Below are 19,841 nucleotides of genomic sequence, written 5' to 3'. Positions count from 1 at the left end.
CTCAGCTGTGTGTCTGTGATTATCAGGTCACTCATACCAGAATGGCCATGGATTGTGTAGGTTCTTATGAGGTCTCTGTTTTGGGATCAGCTTACAGGCCAAGAGCAGACCCCTGGCCTGTGGATGTCACTTGGATGCCAGTGGTGCCTGTGTAACTAACTGGCTGAGAGCAAACATGGCCTGTGCTAGATGCTGGGAGGACCCTGGTGCCTGAGAAGCCAGGAGGCCAGGAATAAGCACGTGGCTTTTGTGGGTCTGTGGGGAGGTCACTGGTGATCAATTAGCTGATAGGTCAGGGCAAGGTCCACGGATTGTACAGGTAGCTGTGAGGTCACTGGTGCCTGAGGAACTGGCAGGGCTGAAACAGGCCAAGAACTTGTGTAGGTGTTTGTGAGGTCATTGCTGCCTGACTACAGGCCAGGAGCAGGCCCATGGCAGGTGAAGATGCTATGGCATCACCTGGAGCTGGGTTGGACAGAATAATGAAATATCCCCCATTGGAAAGAACTGAAGATCAGTGAGTCCAACTCCAGCAACCAGACAAAAAAATAAAAAAAAATCTATGAAACCTATAAATATATATTAAAAATATTAAAAATATAATATAAACTTGTAAAAAATGAACATTTTATATATTGTATGTATAAAAATAATAAAATGTAATAAAATGTAATAAAATAAAATAAAATATGTAATATAATATAATGTAATACGTTATAATTAATATAATAAAATATACTGTATAATATAATACTGTATAATATGATACAGTATAATATAACATTATACAGTATGTAATATAAATATATATCATATAAAATAATATAATCTATAATATATATTTAATATACATAATATGCTATATAATACGCAATACATAATAATACATATATAATATATAATCTAATATATGATAATTAATATGTGTATCTAAAATATATATGTTGTATACATTTATAAAAATATATATTTTATTAAAAATAATTTATATATATATATTAAACTACGTGTCTGAGAGCATTGTCCCAACACTTCCTGAACCCTGCCAGGCTTGGAGCTGTGAGGAAGCTGGGAGGCACCGCAGGGCCATGCCTGGGCACGGGGCCAGGAGGAAACCACCGTCTTCCTGCCCGGGCGCCATGTCACGTGGGCTGCGGTTTGTGCACCTGCAGTGGCAGGCAGGCTCCAGCTCCCGACCCGCTGCGGGGAATAACGGCCCCTGGGTGACATGCTGAGAGCCAGGGAGACGCCTGAGGCTCTGGGCTGCAGCTCTGCTGCCAGGACAGGCCCTGGACCAGCTCTGGCTGCTGCCGGGACCCCACAGGAGGCTCCCTGGGGAGGGACGGGACAGGCAGCACCCCCATAACGGGGCTCTGGCCCTGCCCAAGGGCCTTTCCCAGCTGCTGCTGCCAGCACAGAGGGGGCTGTAGCAGGGGCAGGGGCTGGTCCCTTCCCAGCCTGACACAGCCCCGCTGCAGGACCAGTCCCCTGGATCCCATGGCGCAGGGACGGCTGGACAATCGCACCTTGGGCTCTTGGATGCTACAGCTTAGGAGATGCTCCGTGCTCCCACAGCAGGCTGCAAGGGGTGTCAGAGCCATCTGCCCCCACACCCAGCCCTACCCCACGATGATCTCCCACCGCAGTGACGTGAGACCCGCAGCAGAGCCGTCCCTCATATATGGTCATGAAGAGTGCTGGAGAAGTTCATTGGAGAGCTGGGCTGCGTCGGAGGGGAGATAAGTGCCGATAACGTCTAAAAAGGTGCCTGCTGCTTCGATTGGCTCCTCCTGCAGCTGGGACAGCATCTGCTCAGATATATTGCCCTCCCATCATCGCCATTGCACTGTGGGTCCCCAGGAGCTCCAGCAGCAGGGTCGTCCTGTCAGGACAGGAGCCTCAGGATGGGGACAGAGGGACTCTTGTCCCCTTGGGTTCTGTGTCTGCTCCTCTTGGTTAAGCCATGCAGAGGTAAGTGCCAGCTTGTCTGTTTCACAGCTTTGGGCCAGTGGGCAGCAGTGGGGTCATCGGGATCCCTCTGGGATTGAGGTTGTTTTCCAGGCACCACTGAAATGAGAGGGACAATGTTCTCAGTCTCCCAGCCCAATGATTTAACCTGTGTCTATCTTTGTGGGAGAGAGACAGGTCTGACAGCAGGGACGGGGAAGGGATGTGGACTGTTGATATCCTTGTGAACAACTCTGTGCTCTGTAGGCACACAGGAGGTCCTGTGTTTGACGGTGGGTTTGGGAGGTGCCTGTGGCAGACAATGGGCAATGGAAGGTGCTCAAGGGCAGGGGGATATTTGAGGGACACTGGGCTGTGGAGGAGAGGCAGCCCTCTGCAGGGCTGGGGGTTGTGTGGGGGTGGTCATTAGCAGGGAGAGGGAGCCACTAGGGTGGGAGGAGGTGCTGAGGGCTGTAGGACAGCAAATATCCCAGGAGGGCTGGAGCGTGGTACCCTCATCCCAGCATAGCCCATGGGGAGGAGAGGGAATGGGTCCCAACTGACCAAGGGGCAGCCTATGGGGATAGGGCTTCCACCCTGGGGCCTTTGACTCTGTGTGCGCAGTGGGCACTTGCAGACCCACATTGTGGGGATCAAAGCTCTCCTGATCCTTCCCATGTTGGTGTTTGAAGGGGCTGAAGAGGTGAGGCTGTCAGATGGTGGCAAGCGCTGTTCTGGGAGAGTGGAGGTGAAACGCCGAGGCCAGTGGATGACTGTGTGTGGTGCCTCCTGGGACATGTCCGATGCTGCGGTGGTTTGTAGGCAGCTGGGCTGTGGGATTGCTCTCGAAGCCCACCAGAAAGAATACTTTGGGAAAGGATCTGGTTTGATTTGGGTGGATACTATTGGGTGTAAAGGCATGGAGTCTGCCCTATCTAACTGCAAGACTTTTAAACGGAAGTTACCTTACTGCGGTCACAGGCGGGATGCTGGAGTGACATGCTCAGGTAAGGACTGAACTTGTTCCCTTCCTCTGGGTCCAGGACTTCTTTAAAGGACCTGGCCGTGACCTCAGGAAGCAACAAGTGGACACCAGAACATGGCTGTGTGTGTCAAGTTGCACTCTGAGCTGGGTCTGTTGCTGCTGGTGGCCCTTGTCCCTGGGGGCACACCCAGCCTGGCCCTGAAGCTGGAGCAGCCAAGCCTGGGGAGGTGGCTCGTGCTAGGAGAGGAAAGCCCTCACCCTTCCCCATTGTGCTGGCTGGTTCCCATCTTTCTCCTCCCATTTGCCCAGGCCCTGTCTGGCAGGCTGGTCCCTATGCCAGGGGAATCTAGAGCAGCTCCCCAGCCACCAGCAGCCTCAGGGAAGGGTGTGCAATGGCCCAGGATTTTGGGGTTGTACCCCAGCAGACAAGAGAATGTCGGCCAAAGCAGAGGGGCTGCTCAGAGGGCAGGAGCACTGGGCTTGCAGAGAGGAGCAGGATGGCAAGCAGCACCTTGTTCCTGAGCCAGGGACATCTAATGAGAGACAGAACCCAGGGACACAGCCCCCCCAGGCAATGCTGACCCGCTGCCCAGCCTCTCTTGCCTGCTCTGTGCCCCAGGGGCTGTGCCAGCACCTCCTGGCTCTCCTCTCTACCTGCCCTCACACCAGGAGCTCGTGTCAACCCAGGGCTGCTCTCTGCCTGCTCTTTTGCTCCATGTGTGGCTGGTGGCTGGGGTCGAGCATGCCCAGCACCACACTTTGTCCCTGCCTGAAGACCCCCCTTTACCTGCTCCCCAGATGTGCCCCATCTAAGAGCAGCTCCCCAAGAGCCCCAGCACCCCTGGGAACAGGGGGCTTTTCTGGCAGCTCCAAGGGTTCCTCAGCCTGGTCTGAGCCGGGTGGGGCAGAGCCAGCTGCAATAGCCCCCAGTGCCTGGGCCCATTTCCCTGGGCCCACGTGCGGCCGGTGCTGTAGTGCTGGGTCTGGGGCTGGGCAGCCCAGGAACTCTGGGGAGCAGCAGTTTTTCTGAGTGGTGCCGGTGGCTGGGGGCTGGGAGAGAGGGCACCCTTGGGGGCTGGGGTGGTTTATGAGGAGCTGCAGTGGGGCCCTGACCTCTTTCTGCCATCAGCACCCATGGAGAGCTGCTGGGCTGGCTCTGGGGCTCTGCATGTGGCCACCTCAGGGATGAGGTGGGAGGTGGGCACAGAAGTGCCAGAGGGCTCTGGGAATTCACAGGTCTCCTTGGTTGCTCCAGGATTTGTGCGGCTGGTCGGAGGGGACAGCCCCTGCTCAGGAAGTGTGGAGGTCTACGACAGGGACCAGTGGAAAGCTGTCTGTCACTCCCACTTTGGTGCCAAAGCTGCCGAGGTGGTGTGCAGGGAGCTGCAGTGTGGCACAGCCCTGTCTGTCCATGGGGCAGCTCAGCTGGGAGAAGGGGCCGGTCCTGTCTGGGACAGAGAGCTGCAGTGTGTGGGGAATGAATCCACCATCCTCTTCTGCCCCTGGGGGGCCCCCAAGGACAAGGCCTGCACCCACAGCAATGGCACTCATGTCACCTGCACACGTAAGGACTTGGGGTGGAATGATGGCCACTGGGGTTGTGGTGGGGGCAGGAGAGCAGGGTGGGCACTGGGCTGTGCTGGCTGGGAGACAGGTGGGGTGAGGTGGTGGTCTGCATCCCCAAAATTAGAATGCTGCAGGAGACAGGCACGCTGTCCCTTTGGCCTCTCCTGCAGCTCCTGTGGGAACAAGAGCACAAATGTGGCCTCTCTCACCATCCTTTGTCCTTGAGTACACAGGGTTCAGGCTGGTGAACGGCAGCACAGCGTGTGAGGGCAGGGTGGAGGTGGAGGTGCTGGGGAGCTGGGGGACCCTGTGTGCCTCCCGCTGGGACCTCTCGGACGCCCACGTTCTCTGTCGGCACCTCGGCTGTGGCTTTGCTGAGTCCATTCCTGGAGGAGGGCATTTTGGGAGAGGAACCGGCCCCATCTGGAGAGACTCGTTCCACTGTGACGGGACTGAAGCCCACCTGGGGCAGTGCCCGGTGACTGCCCTGGGGGCCTCGCCGTGCTCCCAGGAGAACGCTGCTGCTGTCATTTGCTCAGGTGAGTGCTGGGCAGTGCTGTAAAGTCCATTTGCCCCTGGTGTGTGACACGGCCACCCACAGCTTTGCACCCCATGGCAGTGCCTTGCTGAATTTCTCCTCTCACCAGGCCCGGCTCGCCAAGTGTCCGTACGGTTGGTGGGCGGAGGGAGCTGGTGCGACGGGCGCGTGGAGGTCTTCCAGCACGGGACGTGGGGCAGAGTCCTGGATGAGCAGTGGGACATGCAGGAGGCCAGCGTGGTGTGCCGGCAGCTGCAGTGCGGAGAGGCAGAGGCAGCCTACACCCCCGTGAGGGCCGAGCGAGGGCTGGGCCCTGTGGGGCTGCGTGGGGTGCGGTGTGCAGGGCACGAGGCTGACCTGAGCCTCTGCAACACCTCCCTGCCCGAGAGCACACCAGCAGCAGGAATCATGGAGGACGTGGGGGTCGTGTGCCGGGGTGAGTGGTGCTGCACGTCCCCCAGGTGTGGGTCTGGGAAGGCAGCCAGCCCCTGACGGCCAGGGTTCTCTGCGCTGCAGGGAGCCGGCAGGTGCGGCTGGCGGACGGGGCCGGGCGCTGTGCCGGGAGAGTGGAGATCTACTACCAGGGGCGCTGGGGCACTGTCTGCGACGACGCCTGGGACCTGGCCGACGCCGCCGTCGTTTGCCGCCAGCTGGGCTGCGGAGGGGCCCTGGAGGCAGCCGGCTCTGCTCGGTTTGGGGAGGGCTCCGGGCAGATCTGGCTGGATGGCGTCAACTGCTCCGGGGCCGAAGCTGCTCTCTGGGACTGCCCTGCCAAGGCCTGGGGGCAGCAGGACTGTAGGCACAAGGAGGACGCGGGAGTCATCTGCTCAGGTCTGTGCTGGGAGTGTGTTTCTGGGATCTGGGGCCAGTGAGGCTGCGGTAAGGGCAGAGCCAGTTAGGGCCAAGGCCATCCGTGGCTGACATCCAAGGACGTCCCTGCGGCCTTTCCTCCTTCCAGAGTTCATGGCCCTGAGGCTGGAGAACAGCGACGGCTGCTCCGGGCGCCTGCAGGTTTTCTACAACGGGACGTGGGGCAGCATTTGCTCCAACTCCATGACCACCGAGACGGTGTCACTGGTGTGCAAGGAGCTGGGCTGCGGGAAGGAAGGGGAACTGGAAACACGTTCTAATTATGCCAAGCTGTCTGGCACTGCGTGGCTGGATCGCGTGGAGTGTGGGAAGAGCAACAGCTCCTTCTGGCAGTGTCCCTCTGCTCCCTGGCATCCACAGTCGTGTACTGACCTCCGAGAAGAGACCCACATCACCTGCAATGGTAAATCTGAGCCACCAAGGCACCAGGTCCTGTTCCCCACTGGGTATGGTGAAATGCAGAGAAGGAACCCAGAGGGGCTTTGACTTCCTGCATTAGACCCTGTTGCTGCTGGTGGCACAAAGGTGACTTCAGCTCTCAGAGCCACCCATGTCCACCAGCAGCAGTCAACGGCCAGGCTGCCATCAGCTCCTGGGGTTTTGGTGCATTCAAGAGGCGCCTAGGGCAGGTGATGGACAGGAAGAATATGGGGCTAGAGTCACAGGGCTTTGGAGAGGGTGCTGGTCAGGGGAGGAGTGGGAACCCTGTGCAGGACTGGGGGTGGTGTGTAGGTGGGCATGGGCATGGGCAGGGGGCCACTGGGGTGGGAAGAGGGGGTTATGAGGGCTGTGGGGCAGCAAATGGCCCAGGAAGGCTGGAGTTGGGCACCCCCAGACCAGTGCAGCCCATGGCCAGAGGAAGGACCCCCCCAACACCCCGGTGACAGTCTGTGGGGACAGGGCTCCCACCCTGGGGCCTGTGACTCTGTGTGCGCAGTGGGCACTCGCAGACCCACATTGTGGGGCTCAAAGCTCTCCTGACCCTTCCTGTGCTGGTGTTTGAAGGGGCTGTGAAGGTGAGGCTGGTGGATGGCGGTAAGCGCTGTGCTGGAAGAGTGGAGGTGAAACATCAGGGCCAGTGGGGGACCGTTTGCGATGACCGCTGGGACATGACGGATGCTGCAGTGGTTTGTAGGCAGCTGGGCTGTGGGATTGCTCTCAAATCTCTTAAGAAAGCGCACTTTGGGCAAGGATCTGGTTCCATTTGGATGGATGAAGTTGAATGTAATGGCACTGAGTCTGCCCTGTCTGACTGCACCCACAGGGGATGGGGTCAAACAGGCTGCTATCACAGTGAGGATGCTGGAGTGACATGTTCAGGTAAGGACTGAACTTGTTCCCTTCCTCTGGGTCCAGGACTTCTTTAAAGGACCTGGCCGTGACCTCAGGAAGCAACAAGTGGACACCAGAACATGGCTGTGTGTGTCAAGTTGCACTCTGAGCTGGGTCTGTTGCTGCTGGTGGCCCTTGTCCCTGGGGGCACACCCAGCCTGGCCCTGAAGCTGGAGCAGCCAAGCCTGGGGAGGTGGCTCGTGCTAGGAGAGGAAAGCCCTCACCCTTCCCCATTGTGCTGGCTGGTTCCCATCTTTCTCCTCCCATTTGCCCAGGCCCTGTCTGGCAGGCTGGTCCCTATGCCAGGGGAATCTAGAGCAGCTCCCCCAGCCACCAGCAGCCTCAGGGAAGGGTGTGCAATGGCCCAGGATTTTGGGGTTGTACCCCCAGCAGACAAGAGAATGTCGGCCAAAGCAGAGGGGCTGCTCAGAGGGCAGGAGCACTGGGCTTGCAGAGAGGAGCAGGATGGCAAGCAGCACCTTGTTCCTGAGCCAGGGACATCTAATGAGAGACAGAACCCAGGGACACAGCCCCCCCAGGCAATGCTGACCCGCTGCCCAGCCTCTCTTGCCTGCTCTGTGCCCCAGGGGCTGTGCCAGCACCTCCTGGCTCTCCTCTCTACCTGCCCTCACACCAGGAGCTCGTGTCAACCCAGGGCTGCTCTCTGCCTGCTCTTTTGCTCCATGTGTGGCTGGTGGCTGGGGTCGAGCATGCCCAGCACCACACTTTGTCCCTGCCTGAAGACCCCCCTTTACCTGCTCCCCAGATGTGCCCCATGTAACAGCAGCTCCCCAAGAGTCCCAGCACCCCTGGGAACAGGGGGCTTTTCTGGCAGCTCCAAGGGTTCCTCAGCCTGGCCTGAGCCCAGCAGGGCAGAGCCAGCTGCAGCAGCCCCCAGTGCCTGGGCCCATTTCCCTGGGCCCACATGCTGCGGGTGTTGCAGTGCTGGGGCCGATGCTGGGCAGCCCAGGAACTCTGGGGAGCAGCAGTTTTTCTGAGTGGTGCCGGTGGCTGGGGGCTGGGAGAGAGGGCACCCTTGGGGGCTGGGGTGGTTTATGAGGAGCTGCAGTGGGGCCCTGACCTCTTTCTGCCATCAGCACCCATGGAGAGCTGCTGGGCTGGCTCTGGGGCTCTGCATGTGGCCACCTCAGGGATGAGGTGGGAGGTGGGCACAGAAGTGCCAGAGGGCTCTGGGAATTCACAGGTCTCCTTGGTTGCTCCAGGATTTGTGCGGCTGGTCGGAGGGGACAGCCCCTGCTCAGGAAGTGTGGAGGTCTACGACAGGGACCAGTGGAAAGCTGTCTGTCACTCCCACTTTGGTGCCAAAGCTGCCGAGGTGGTGTGCAGGGAGCTGCAGTGTGGCACAGCCCTGTCTGTCCATGGGGCAGCTCACGTGGGAGAAGGGGCCGGTCCTGTCTGGGACAGAGAGCTGCAGTGTGTGGGGAATGAATCCACCATCCTCTTCTGCCCCTGGGGGGCCCCCAAGGACAAGGCCTGCACCCACAGCAATGGCACTCATGTCACCTGCACACGTAAGGACTTGGGGTGGAATGATGGCCACTGGGGTTGTGGTGGGGGCAGGAGAGCAGGGTGGGCACTGGGCTGTGCTGGCTGGGAGACAGGTGGGGTGAGGTGGTGGTCTGCATCCCCAAAATTAGAATGCTGCAGGAGACAGGCACGCTGTCCCTTTGGCCTCTCCTGCAGCTCCTGTGGGAACAAGAGCACAAATGTGGCCTCTCTCACCATCCTTTGTCCTTGAGTACACAGGGTTCAGGCTGGTGAACGGCAGCACAGCGTGTGAGGGCAGGGTGGAGGTGGAGGTGCTGGGGAGCTGGGGGACCCTGTGTGCCTCCCGCTGGGACCTCTCGGACGCCCACGTTCTCTGTCGGCACCTCGGCTGTGGCTTTGCTGAGTCCATTCCTGGAGGAGGGCATTTTGGGAGAGGAACCGGCCCCGTCTGGAGAGACTCGTTCCACTGTGACGGGACTGAAGCCCACCTGGGGCAGTGCCCGGTGACTGCCCTGGGGGCCTCGCCGTGCTCCCAGGAGAACGCTGCTGCTGTCATTTGCTCAGGTGAGTGCCGGGCAGTGCTGCAAAGTCCATTTGCCCCTGGTGTGTGACACGGCCACCCACAGCTTTGCACCCCACGGCAGTGCCTGGCTGAATTTCTCCTCTCACCAGGCCCGGCTCGCCAAGTGTCCGTACGGTTGGTGGGCGGAGGGAGCCGGTGCGATGGGCGCGTGGAGGTCTTCCAGCACGGGACGTGGGGCAGAGTCCTGGATGAGCAGTGGGACATGCAGGAGGCCAGCGTGGTGTGCCGGCAGCTGCAGTGCGGAGAGGCAGAGGCAGCCTACACCCCCGTGAGGGCCGAGCGAGGGCTGGGCCCCGTGGGGCTGCGTGGGGTGCGGTGTGCAGGGCACGAGGCTGACCTGAGCCTCTGCAACACCTCCCTGCCTCAGAGCACACCGGCAGCAGGGGTCATGGAGGACGTGGGGGTCGTGTGCCGGGGTGAGTGGTGCTGCACGTCCCCAAAGTGTAGGGCTGGGAAGGCAGCAAGCCACTGACAGCCGGGGTTCTTCCCGCTGCAGGGAGCCGGCGGGTCCGGCTGGCGGACGGGGCCGGGCGCTGTGCCGGGAGAGTGGAGATCTACTACCAGGGGCGCTGGGGCACCGTCTGCGATGACGCCTGGGACCTGGCCGACGCCGCCGTCGTTTGCCGCCAGCTGGGCTGCGGAGGGGCCCTGGAGGCAGCCGGCTCTGCTCGGTTTGGGGAGGGCTCCGGGCAGATCTGGCTGGATGGCGTCAACTGCTCCGGGGCCGAAGCTGCTCTCTGGGACTGCCCTGCCAAGGCCTGGGGGCAGCAGGACTGTAGGCACAAGGAGGACGCGGGAGTCATCTGCTCAGGTCTGTGCTGGGAGTGTGTTTCTGGGATCTGGGGCCAGTGAGGCTGCGGTAAGGGCAGAGCCAGTTAGGGCCAAGGCCTTCAGTGGCTGACAACCAAGGACGTCCCTGCGGCCTTTCCTCCTTCCAGAGTTCATGGCCCTGAGGCTGGAGAACAGCGACGGCTGCTCCGGGCGCCTGCAGGTTTTCTACAACGGGACGTGGGGCAGCATTTGCTCCAACTCCATGACCACCGAGACGGTGTCACTGGTGTGCAAGGAGCTGGGCTGCGGGAAGGAAGGGGAACTGGAAACACGTTCTAATTATGCCAAGCTGTCTGGCATCGCGTGGCTGGATCGCGTGGAGTGTGGGAAGAGCAACAGCTCCTTCTGGCAGTGTCCCTCTGCTCCCTGGCATCCACAGTCGTGTACTGACCTCCGAGAAGAGACCCACATCACCTGCAATGGTAAATCTGAGCCACCAAGGCACCAGGTCCTGTTCCCCACTGGGTATGGTGAAATGCAGAGAAGGAACCCAGAGGGGCTTTGACTTCCTGCATTAGACCCTGTTGCTGCTGGTGGCACAAAGGTGACTTCAGCTCTCAGAGCCACCCATGTCCACCAGCAGCAGTCAACGGCCAGGCTGCCATCAGCTCCTGGGGTTTTGGTGCATTCAAGAGGCGCCTAGGGCAGGTGATGGACAGGAAGAATATGGGGCTAGAGTCACAGGGCTTTGGAGAGGGTGCTGGTCAGGGGAGGAGTGGGAACCCTGTGCAGGACTGGGGGTGGTGTGTAGGTGGGCATGGGCATGGGCAGGGGGCCACTGGGGTGGGAAGAGGGGGTTATGAGGGCTGTGGGGCAGCAAATATCCCAGGAGGGCTGGAGTTGGGCACCCCCAGACCAGTGCAGCCCATGGCCAGAAGAATGACCCCCCGAAACACCCCGGTGACAGTCTGTGGGGACAGGGCTCCCACCCTGGGGCCTGTGACTCTGTGTGCGCAGTGGGCACTCGCAGACCCACATTGTGGGGCTCAAAGCTCTCCTGACCCTTCCTGTGCTGGTGTTTGAAGGGGCTGTGAAGGTGAGGCTGGTGGATGGCGGTAAGCGCTGTGCTGGAAGAGTGGAGGTGAAACATCAGGGCCAGTGGGGGACCGTTTGCGATGACCGCTGGGACATGACGGATGCTGCAGTGGTTTGTAGGCAGCTGGGCTGTGGGATTGCTCTCAAATCTCTTAAGAAAGCGCACTTTGGGCAAGGATCTGGTTCCATTTGGATGGATGAAGTTGAATGTAATGGCACTGAGTCTGCCTTGTCTGACTGCACGCACTACGGATGGGGTGAAACAAACTGCTATCACAGTGAGGATGCTGGAGTGACATGTTCAGGTAAGGACTGAACTTGTTCCCTTCCTCTGGGTCCAGGACTTCTTTAAAGGACCTGGCCGTGACCTCAGGAAGCAACAAGTGGACACCAGAACATGGCTGTGTGTGTCAAGTTGCACTCTGAGCTGGGTCTGTTGCTGCTGGTGGCCCTTGTCCCTGGGGGCACACCCAGCCTGGCCCTGAAGCTGGAGCAGCCAAGCCTGGGGAGGTGGCTCGTGCTAGGAGAGGAAAGCCCTCACCCTTCCCCATTGTGCTGGCTGGTTCCCATCTTTCTCCTCCCATTTGCCCAGGCCCTGTCTGGCAGGCTGGTCCCTATGCCAGGGGAATCTAGAGCAGCTCCCCCAGCCACCAGCAGCCTCAGGGAAGGGTGTGCAATGGCCCAGGATTTTGGGGTTGTACCCCCAGCAGACAAGAGAATGTCGGCCAAAGCAGAGGGGCTGCTCAGAGGGCAGGAGCACTGGGCTTGCAGAGAGGAGCAGGATGGCAAGCAGCACCTTGTTCCTGAGCCAGGGACATCTAATGAGAGACAGAACCCAGGGACACAGCCCCCCCAGGCAATGCTGACCCGCTGCCCAGCCTCTCTTGCCTGCTCTGTGCCCCAGGGGCTGTGCCAGCACCTCCTGGCTCTCCTCTCTACCTGCCCTCACACCAGGAGCTCGTGTCAACCCAGGGCTGCTCTCTGCCTGCTCTTTTGCTCCATGTGTGGCTGGTGGCTGGGGTCGAGCATGCCCAGCACCACACTTTGTCCCTGCCTGAAGACCCCCCTTTACCTGCTCCCCAGATGTGCCCTATCTAAGAGCAGCTCCCCAAGAGCCCCAGCACCCCTGGGAACAGGGGGCTTTTCTGGCAGCTCCAAGGGTTCCTCAGCCTGGTCTGAGCCGGGTGGGGCAGAGCCAGCTGCAATAGCCCCCAGTGCCTGGGCCCATTTCCCTGGGCCCACGTGCGGCCGGTGCTGTAGTGCTGGGTCTGGGGCTGGGCAGCCCAGGAACTCTGGGGAGCAGCAGTTTTTCTGAGTGGTGCCGGTGGCTGGGGGCTGGGAGAGAGGGCACCCTTGGGGGCTGGGGTGGTTTATGAGGAGCTGCAGTGGGGCCCTGACCTCTTTCTGCCATCAGCACCCATGGAGAGCTGCTGGGCTGGCTCTGGGGCTCTGCATGTGGCCACCTCAGGGATGAGGTGGGAGGTGGGCACAGAAGTGCCAGAGGGCTCTGGGAATTCACAGGTCTCCTTGGTTGCTCCAGGATTTGTGCGGCTGGTCGGAGGGGACAGCCCCTGCTCAGGAAGTGTGGAGGTCTACGACAGGGACCAGTGGAAAGCTGTCTGTCACTCCCACTTTGGTGCCAAAGCTGCCGAGGTGGTGTGCAGGGAGCTGCAGTGTGGCACAGCCCTGTCTGTCCATGGGGCAGCTCACGTGGGAGAAGGGGCCGGTCCCGTCTGGGACAGAGAGCTGCAGTGTGTGGGGAATGAATCCACCATCCTCTTCTGCCCCTGGGGGGCCCCCAAGGACAAGGCCTGCACCCACAGCAATGGCACTCATGTCACCTGCACACGTAAGGACTTGGGGTGGAATGATGGCCACTGGGGTTGTGGTGGGGGCAGGAGAGCAGGGTGGGCACTGGGCTGTGCTGGCTGGGAGACAGGTGGGGTGAGGTGGTGGTCTGCATCCCCAAAATTAGAATGCTGCAGGAGACAGGCACGCTGTCCCTTTGGCCTCTCCTGCAGCTCCTGTGGGAACAAGAGCACAAATGTGGCCTCTCTCACCATCCTTTGTCCTTGAGTACACAGGGTTCAGGCTGGTGAACGGCAGCACAGCGTGTGAGGGCAGGGTGGAGGTGGAGGTGCTGGGGAGCTGGGGGACCCTGTGTGCCTCCCGCTGGGACCTCTCGGACGCCCACGTTCTCTGTCGGCACCTCGGCTGTGGCTTTGCTGAGTCCATTCCTGGAGGAGGGCATTTTGGGAGAGGAACCGGCCCCGTCTGGAGAGACTCGTTCCACTGTGACGGGACTGAAGCCCACCTGGGGCAGTGCCCGGTGACTGCCCTGGGGGCCTCGCCGTGCTCCCAGGAGAACGCTGCTGCTGTCATTTGCTCAGGTGAGTGCCGGGCAGTGCTGCAAAGTCCATTTGCCCCTGGTGTGTGACACGGCCACCCACAGCTTTGCACCCCACGGCAGTGCCTGGCTGAATTTCTCCTCTCACCAGGCCCGGCTCGCCAAGTGTCCGTACGGTTGGTGGGCGGAGGGAGCCGGTGCGATGGGCGCGTGGAGGTCTTCCAGCACGGGACGTGGGGCAGAGTCCTGGATGAGCAGTGGGACATGCAGGAGGCCAGCGTGGTGTGCCGGCAGCTGCAGTGCGGAGAGGCAGAGGCAGCCTACACCCCCGTGAGGGCCGAGCGAGGGCTGGGCCCCGTGGGGCTGCGTGGGGTGCGGTGTGCAGGGCACGAGGCTGACCTGAGCCTCTGCAACACCTCCCTGCCTCAGAGCACACCGGCAGCAGGGATCATGGAGGACGTGGGGGTCGTGTGCCAGGGTGAGTGGTGCTGCACGTCCCCAAAGTGTGGGGCTGGGAAGGCAGCCAGCCCCTGACGGCCAGGGTTCTCTGCGCTGCAGGGAGCCGGCAGGTGCGGCTGGCGGACGGGGCCGGGCGCTGTGCCGGGAGAGTGGAGATCTACTACCAGGGGCGCTGGGGCACTGTCTGCGACGACGCCTGGGACCTGGCCGACGCCGCCGTCGTTTGCCGCCAGCTGGGCTGCGGAGGGGCCCTGGAGGCAGCCGGCTCTGCTCGGTTTGGGGAGGGCTCCGGGCAGATCTGGCTGGATGGCGTCAACTGCTCCGGGGCCGAAGCTGCTCTCTGGGACTGCCCTGCCAAGGCCTGGGGGCAGCAGGACTGTAGGCACAAGGAGGACGCGGGAGTCATCTGCTCAGGTCTGTGCTGGGAGTGTGTTTCTGGGATCTGGGGCCAGTGAGGCTGCGGTAAGGGCAGAGCCAGTTAGGGCCAAGGCCATCCGTGGCTGACATCCAAGGACGTCCCTGCGGCCTTTCCTCCTTCCAGAGTTCATGGCCCTGAGGCTGGAGAACAGCGACGGCTGCTCCGGGCGCCTGCAGGTTTTCTACAACGGGACGTGGGGCAGCGTTTGCTCCAACTCCATGACCACCGAGACGGTGTCACTGGTGTGCAAGGAGCTGGGCTGCGGGAATGAAGGGGAACTGGAACCAGATTTTAATTATGCCAAGCTGTCTGGCATCGCGTGGTTGGATCACGTGGAGTGTGGGAAGAGCAACAGCTCCTTCTGGCAGTGTCCCTCTGCTCCCTGGCATCCACAGTCATGTACTGACCTCCGAGAAGAGACCCACATCACCTGCAAAGGTAAAACTGAGCCATCAAGGCACCAGGTCCTGTTCCCCACTGGGTATGGTGAAATGCAGAGAAGGAACCCAGAGGGGCTTTGACTTCCTGCATTAGACCCTGTTGCTGCTGGTGGCACAAAGGTGACTTTATCTCTCAGAGCCACCCATGCATTCCAGTAGGAGTGAACAGACAGGCTGCTATCTGGCGCTGGAGAGGCATACGCTTTTCCAGGAGAGGTCTCAGAGGAGACCATGCTGGGCAGGGTCAGGATTTTCCCCTCCATGGACAGGGGACTGCTGCTCTGTGAATGAGGGACCCTGTGGGAATGCACATTCAGGTCCCCCCACAGTGCCATGCATGTCCCCTGAATGAACAGGAGTCTGCTCCTGCCCTTACCCAGTCAGCATGGGGACATGCAAGCAGAGGTCAGCCCTGCTGTCTTCTTCACAACCCCTAGAGCAGCCCTTTTCAGCTCAACTTCTCTTTCCTTTGGGACATGGACAGAAAGGACGCAGGTGGCTGCATGCCCCAACTCCACCAGCTGCACAGGTAGGGAGCTGCCCCTGCACATGCCCTCCTCACCTGGCAGGGCTGTCCCAGCTGTCCCGGTGCCATGGGACATCGCTGCCTCCCCAGACAGGGAGAAGATCCGCGCCATGGGAGGCAAGGATGGCTGCTCGGGCAGAGTGGAGATCTGGCACCGCGGCACCTGGGGGACGCTGTGTGACAATGCCTGGGACATGCGGGACGCCGAGGTGGCGTGCAGGCAGCTGGGCTGTGGCCCCGCGGTCTATGCCCTGGGCCAGGCTGCTGCTGGAGAGGGGACGGGCCCCATGTGGCTGATGGAGTGCAGGGGGACGGAGCTGTCTCTGCAGGACTGCTGGGCCCAGCCAGGGAACAGCAGTGCCTGCCAGCATAAGGCAGATGCAGCTGTGCATTGCTCAGGTGAGCAGTGGGGCTGGGAGACATGGCTGGGGGCTTGGCAAGGAGCTGGCTTGGGTGTCTGCCCTGCTGGATACTTGCACAGCCCCAGAGTTTTCACAGTCAAGGAGGTTCCTGCAGAGTGGGGGGCTGGTGTTGGGTGGGGAGCAGCCTCAGTGGGGCTGGATGTGCCAGCACATCCCCTGGGCTGCCTGCACTGTCCTGTGAGCAGCCCAGAGCAGTGGTGCTGGGCCCTGTCCCTGCCACCCTGCCCAGCCCCACAGGAGGGACAATTCAGGTGGCACATGCTGGGGCCATCTGCCAGGGAGGCTGCCTGGTGCCACAGCCCCAGCCTCTCAGCCCAGCTCTCCTTCTGCTCCCCTGCAGCTGCACCCAGGACAGCAATACTCCCCCCACAAGCAGGTAAGCTGTCCTTCCCCTGGGGCTGGGTCTGTCCATGGACAAGCTGTGACCTACAGCGAGGGAAAGGGGCTCCTTGCTGGGCTGTGAAATTGAGGGAGCTGGCAGAAGTCTGTGATAGGGGGAGTTGGGGTGGGAGCAGGGTGGGAGCTACCCCATTACCCAGCCCTGTGCCCCCCACCCCCTGCTGCCTTGTGTGGTCAGGAGTGGCATGTCTTGCCCCCAGCCTCTCCCTTGTCTGATGCTGCCCCTGCCATGTTCCTGCCCATGCAGATCCCCCACGGAGCCGTCCGACCACCAGCAGTGAGAGACTCTCGGTGCCTGTCGTCATCTGCATCATCCTGGGGGCCCTCCTCTGCCTGCTCCTGGCCCTCCTGGCTGGGCAAGTGCGAAGCGCCAGGGCTCGGCGCAGAGGTGGGTCCTTCCCCAGTGGTCCTGGGGGGGAGATGCCTCCTGGCAGGGCTGGGGGTGCTGGGGGTGTTGGTGTTCTGGAGCACAGAAACAGAGCTGTGTGCTGCCTCCTGCCCCATGTGCTGCCCCACTGCCTGACAGACCATGGGGCACCAACATCAAGGGGTGGAGAGAGCCCAGACCCTGGGGCATCAGTTCTGGGGTGAGGAGAGAAATGTGAGAGCTGGGCTGGGGCAGATGGGGAGGATGCACTGCTGGCAGTGCTCTGGGCAGCTCTGGCAGGAGGAGCATGGGGCAGCGGAGTCCGTCACCATAGTGACAGCCACCCCCCAGCAGGGCGTGGGCTGTGCTATTGACGTGTGGGGCAGAGATGGAGCAGCTCCATGGGGAGGAGAAATGTGGGAATTGGTGCAGGGTCTGCACTGAGACGTGACTTGGGGACCAAAGGGGCACAAGGGCTGTCTCCAAAGGGATGGTGCGAGGCTGACTCTGCCCCAGACCATCCCATTGGGATGCTGCCTTCCCTGGGGATGTGGCTGCAGTGCCAACACAACACAGTGGGGCTGTGCTGTGGGGACAGCCCTGTGATGGGCCAGGGAATGGGGCTGGGGGAGCCCAGTGGGGTCCTGTCCCTCTCTGCCCATGCCCAGACCAGCCCTGCCTCTGTTCCCAGGCTCCGGGAGAGCTGGGGAGCCCTTCCCTGAGGCCGTGTACGAGGAGATTGCTTACAGCCTGGCGTGGGAGAAGCAGGCAAGGTTCAGTCTCTCAGGTGGGTGTATGTCCCTGGAGGAGCACTTTCTCCCTGCCCCAGACCAGGGTTGTGCCCTGCAGCTCCTGCCTATGGTCTCTGAACTGCTTGGGCCATGGGCTCTGTGGGAGAGCATCCAGGTGTTGGCCCCCACAGAGGAGCTTCCTCCCCACCAGCTCTGCCCATCCCAGAGGGGACAGCCCCTCTCTGCCTGGCCCTGCACCCTGGGAACAGCCAAAAGCTGAGTGAAGTGGCTGTCCCAGGGCAGCTCTGGGAGCCCCTATGAGATGGGCTCATCCAGGGTAGCAGGGGTGGTCTCCTCCCCACTCTGTCCCAGCTCTGTGGGTGCCCATCCCCAGCAGTGCTGACTACCAGTCAGGGCAGCAGGGCTCATCCCACAGCACCCACTGCAGCTCTCTGCAGGTTCGTTTTCAGAGGGGTCCCTGACCCGACTGTAGCCCTACCCCAGGCACAGAGAGGAGGAGGATGGTCTGGGGCCAGCCGCAGGGATCGGAAGGGGACGGAGAGGAAGGGCTCCATCTCTCCTCCCTTCAGACAGACAGACTACAGTGCCACTGAGTGCCACCATCAGAGCTGGAAGGACAAGGGCTTTGCTTTGGCCCTGACACCAGCAGCATGTCAGCCCTGTGTCCCCACACACCCTCCCATCCTCTGCTCTGTAGAATATCTCTTCTCACTCCACCACCTTCCCTCTCCTTTCAGATGTCCCTGCCCTGCCTGGAGGTGACTCAGCAGATGGCTACGACGATGCAGGGGAGGTTTCTGACCCTGGTGAGGATTCTGTCCCTAGGCAGAGGGACTGGGAAGTGTCCAGGACACCAGAGGAAGGAGATGGGCCCAAGGATGCAGCCACAGGTGAGAGGGCAATGCAGCACTGCCACTTCCTAGGTGCCAACCCCAGGGCCAGATGGGTCTGTGCTGTATTGAGAGCCTGATCTCCCAACATGGAAAACCTGTCCTGAGCTATTTTGGGGGGCTGGAGGATGTGCTGAATGTCTCAGGGCTGGTGAGGAGGGGGAAGGTGTTGTACAGCCCTGAGTTGCACCCCACAGGCCAAACCACAACAGCCTGCCTTGATGCTTACAGGGAGAAGCCTGCACTCCCAGAGAAGTGCTGGGGACCCTGGAGCTGAGGGAAACACCTTGTCCCCTTTTCTGGTACACATGTGCTATGACGATGCAGAAGAGGTGTCTCTGGCACGTCCCCATGAGGACACCGAGGATGCGTCACTGGAGCCCCATGCACAAGGGTCCCAGAGCCCCAGGCCAGCAGAGCCCAGCCCTGCCGAGCAGCTGGGTGCAGCCGGGAGGGAGGAGAGCTCAGTGCCACTGGGAGAGCTGTGAGTGCCAGGGAACGGTCTCCCTTTTCCAGCAGGCAGCAGACACACATGGGTATTTCCCCTCTTGGTATTCCCCTGTTCTTGTGCTTTGTGTTGGCAAATGTTTATATTAAAACCCTCTGGGGGGACTTTGTCCCAGATCCAGTGCTTCCTCGCCCAGGTGTCGGGGTGTCTCTCTGAGGCTAACCAATTGGAGTAGAGCTCAAAGATGCAATAGTGGGGAATGGTCATTTCTTGGGTCCAACAGGGTTGGGATCAGGCTGTGGGGCTGCCAGAACCCCCAGTGCCTAGACACTATTCCTACTGACAGAGACATTTCTGTCCTGCCAGCCACAGGCAGTTTCCAGCAAAAGTGGCTCTGTGTGATGCCCCATGATGCACTCGCTGGTAGAGCCCATCTTCTACAGCCTTGGGCCCCCGTGGAACCCAAGGATTCCTGCCCAGCACTCAACGACAGAGCAACCTCTCCTGCAGGATCAGAGTGGCAAGAAGTGTTGGACCCCTGGGCAGGACTTTGTACCCATACTGCCCTCCCTGATCCTGCTGCTAGGTCCTCCCCAGCTCTTTCCCAGCAGGTGCCTCCGCTGCAGGCTTAGAGATGCTTTTGGTAGTAGGGTGGTGGGCTGCAGGGAGTGCTGGATGGCCTGGAACGTCTGTTTGATCCATTTGGGTCAGCTGTCCTAGCTGTGTCAGGGACACTTTCCTCAAAATCAGGTTGCTCAAAGCCCCATCCAGCCTGGCCTTGAATGCTTCTAGGGATGGGACACCATCCAACAACCTTTCTGGGCAACCTCCTGCAGTGCCTCACCACCCTCAGAGTAAATGATTTCTTCTGAATATCTGATCTCAATCTACCTTCTTTGAGTTTAAAGCTATTTCCCCTTGTCCTATTACTACATCCTCTAATAAATTCTCTCTCTCCAGCTTTCCTTTATGCCCTCTGGAGCTACTGGAAGGTTGCTCTACGTTCTTCCCAGGGCCTTCTGTTCTTAATTCCCCCTCTTCTCCCTCTTCATAGGAGAGATGCTCCAACCCTCTTATCATTTTTGTGGCCCTCCTCTGGACTTGCTCCAATGGGTCCATGTCTTTCTCACGTTGGGGATCCCAGAGGTGAACACAGTAAGTTAAGTGGAGTCTCACA

General features: G+C 60.3%; 1 protein-coding gene across 1 annotated transcript in view; it reads left to right on the top strand.

Moving 5' to 3' along the window:
* The first annotated feature begins 4,117 nt into the window (after nucleotides 1-4,117).
* Nucleotides 4,118-19,841, top strand: part of LOC116500129 (antigen WC1.1-like) — a 269,452-nt gene continuing 253,728 nt past the window's right edge. Inside the window, exons 1-17 of the mRNA XM_032205043.1 lie at nucleotides 4,118-4,496; nucleotides 4,732-5,037; nucleotides 5,146-5,472; nucleotides 5,553-5,867; nucleotides 5,995-6,309; nucleotides 6,912-7,226; nucleotides 8,462-8,770; nucleotides 9,006-9,311; nucleotides 9,420-9,746; nucleotides 9,827-10,141; nucleotides 10,269-10,583; nucleotides 11,187-11,501; nucleotides 12,737-13,045; nucleotides 13,281-13,586; nucleotides 13,929-14,021; nucleotides 14,102-14,416; nucleotides 14,544-14,858. Of these exons, the coding sequence (XP_032060934.1) occupies nucleotides 4,118-4,496; nucleotides 4,732-5,037; nucleotides 5,146-5,472; nucleotides 5,553-5,867; nucleotides 5,995-6,309; nucleotides 6,912-7,226; nucleotides 8,462-8,770; nucleotides 9,006-9,311; nucleotides 9,420-9,746; nucleotides 9,827-10,141; nucleotides 10,269-10,583; nucleotides 11,187-11,501; nucleotides 12,737-13,045; nucleotides 13,281-13,586; nucleotides 13,929-14,021; nucleotides 14,102-14,416; nucleotides 14,544-14,858 (5,182 nt within the window). The remainder of the gene's footprint in view (nucleotides 4,497-4,731; nucleotides 5,038-5,145; nucleotides 5,473-5,552; nucleotides 5,868-5,994; nucleotides 6,310-6,911; nucleotides 7,227-8,461; nucleotides 8,771-9,005; nucleotides 9,312-9,419; nucleotides 9,747-9,826; nucleotides 10,142-10,268; nucleotides 10,584-11,186; nucleotides 11,502-12,736; nucleotides 13,046-13,280; nucleotides 13,587-13,928; nucleotides 14,022-14,101; nucleotides 14,417-14,543; nucleotides 14,859-19,841) is intronic.

Source organism: Aythya fuligula, chromosome 31 (assembly GCF_009819795.1).
Source record: "Aythya fuligula isolate bAytFul2 chromosome 31, bAytFul2.pri, whole genome shotgun sequence".
In the NCBI taxonomy this organism is placed as follows: domain Eukaryota; kingdom Metazoa; phylum Chordata; class Aves; order Anseriformes; family Anatidae; genus Aythya; species Aythya fuligula.
This window is presented reverse-complemented; position numbering and strand designations above follow the sequence as displayed.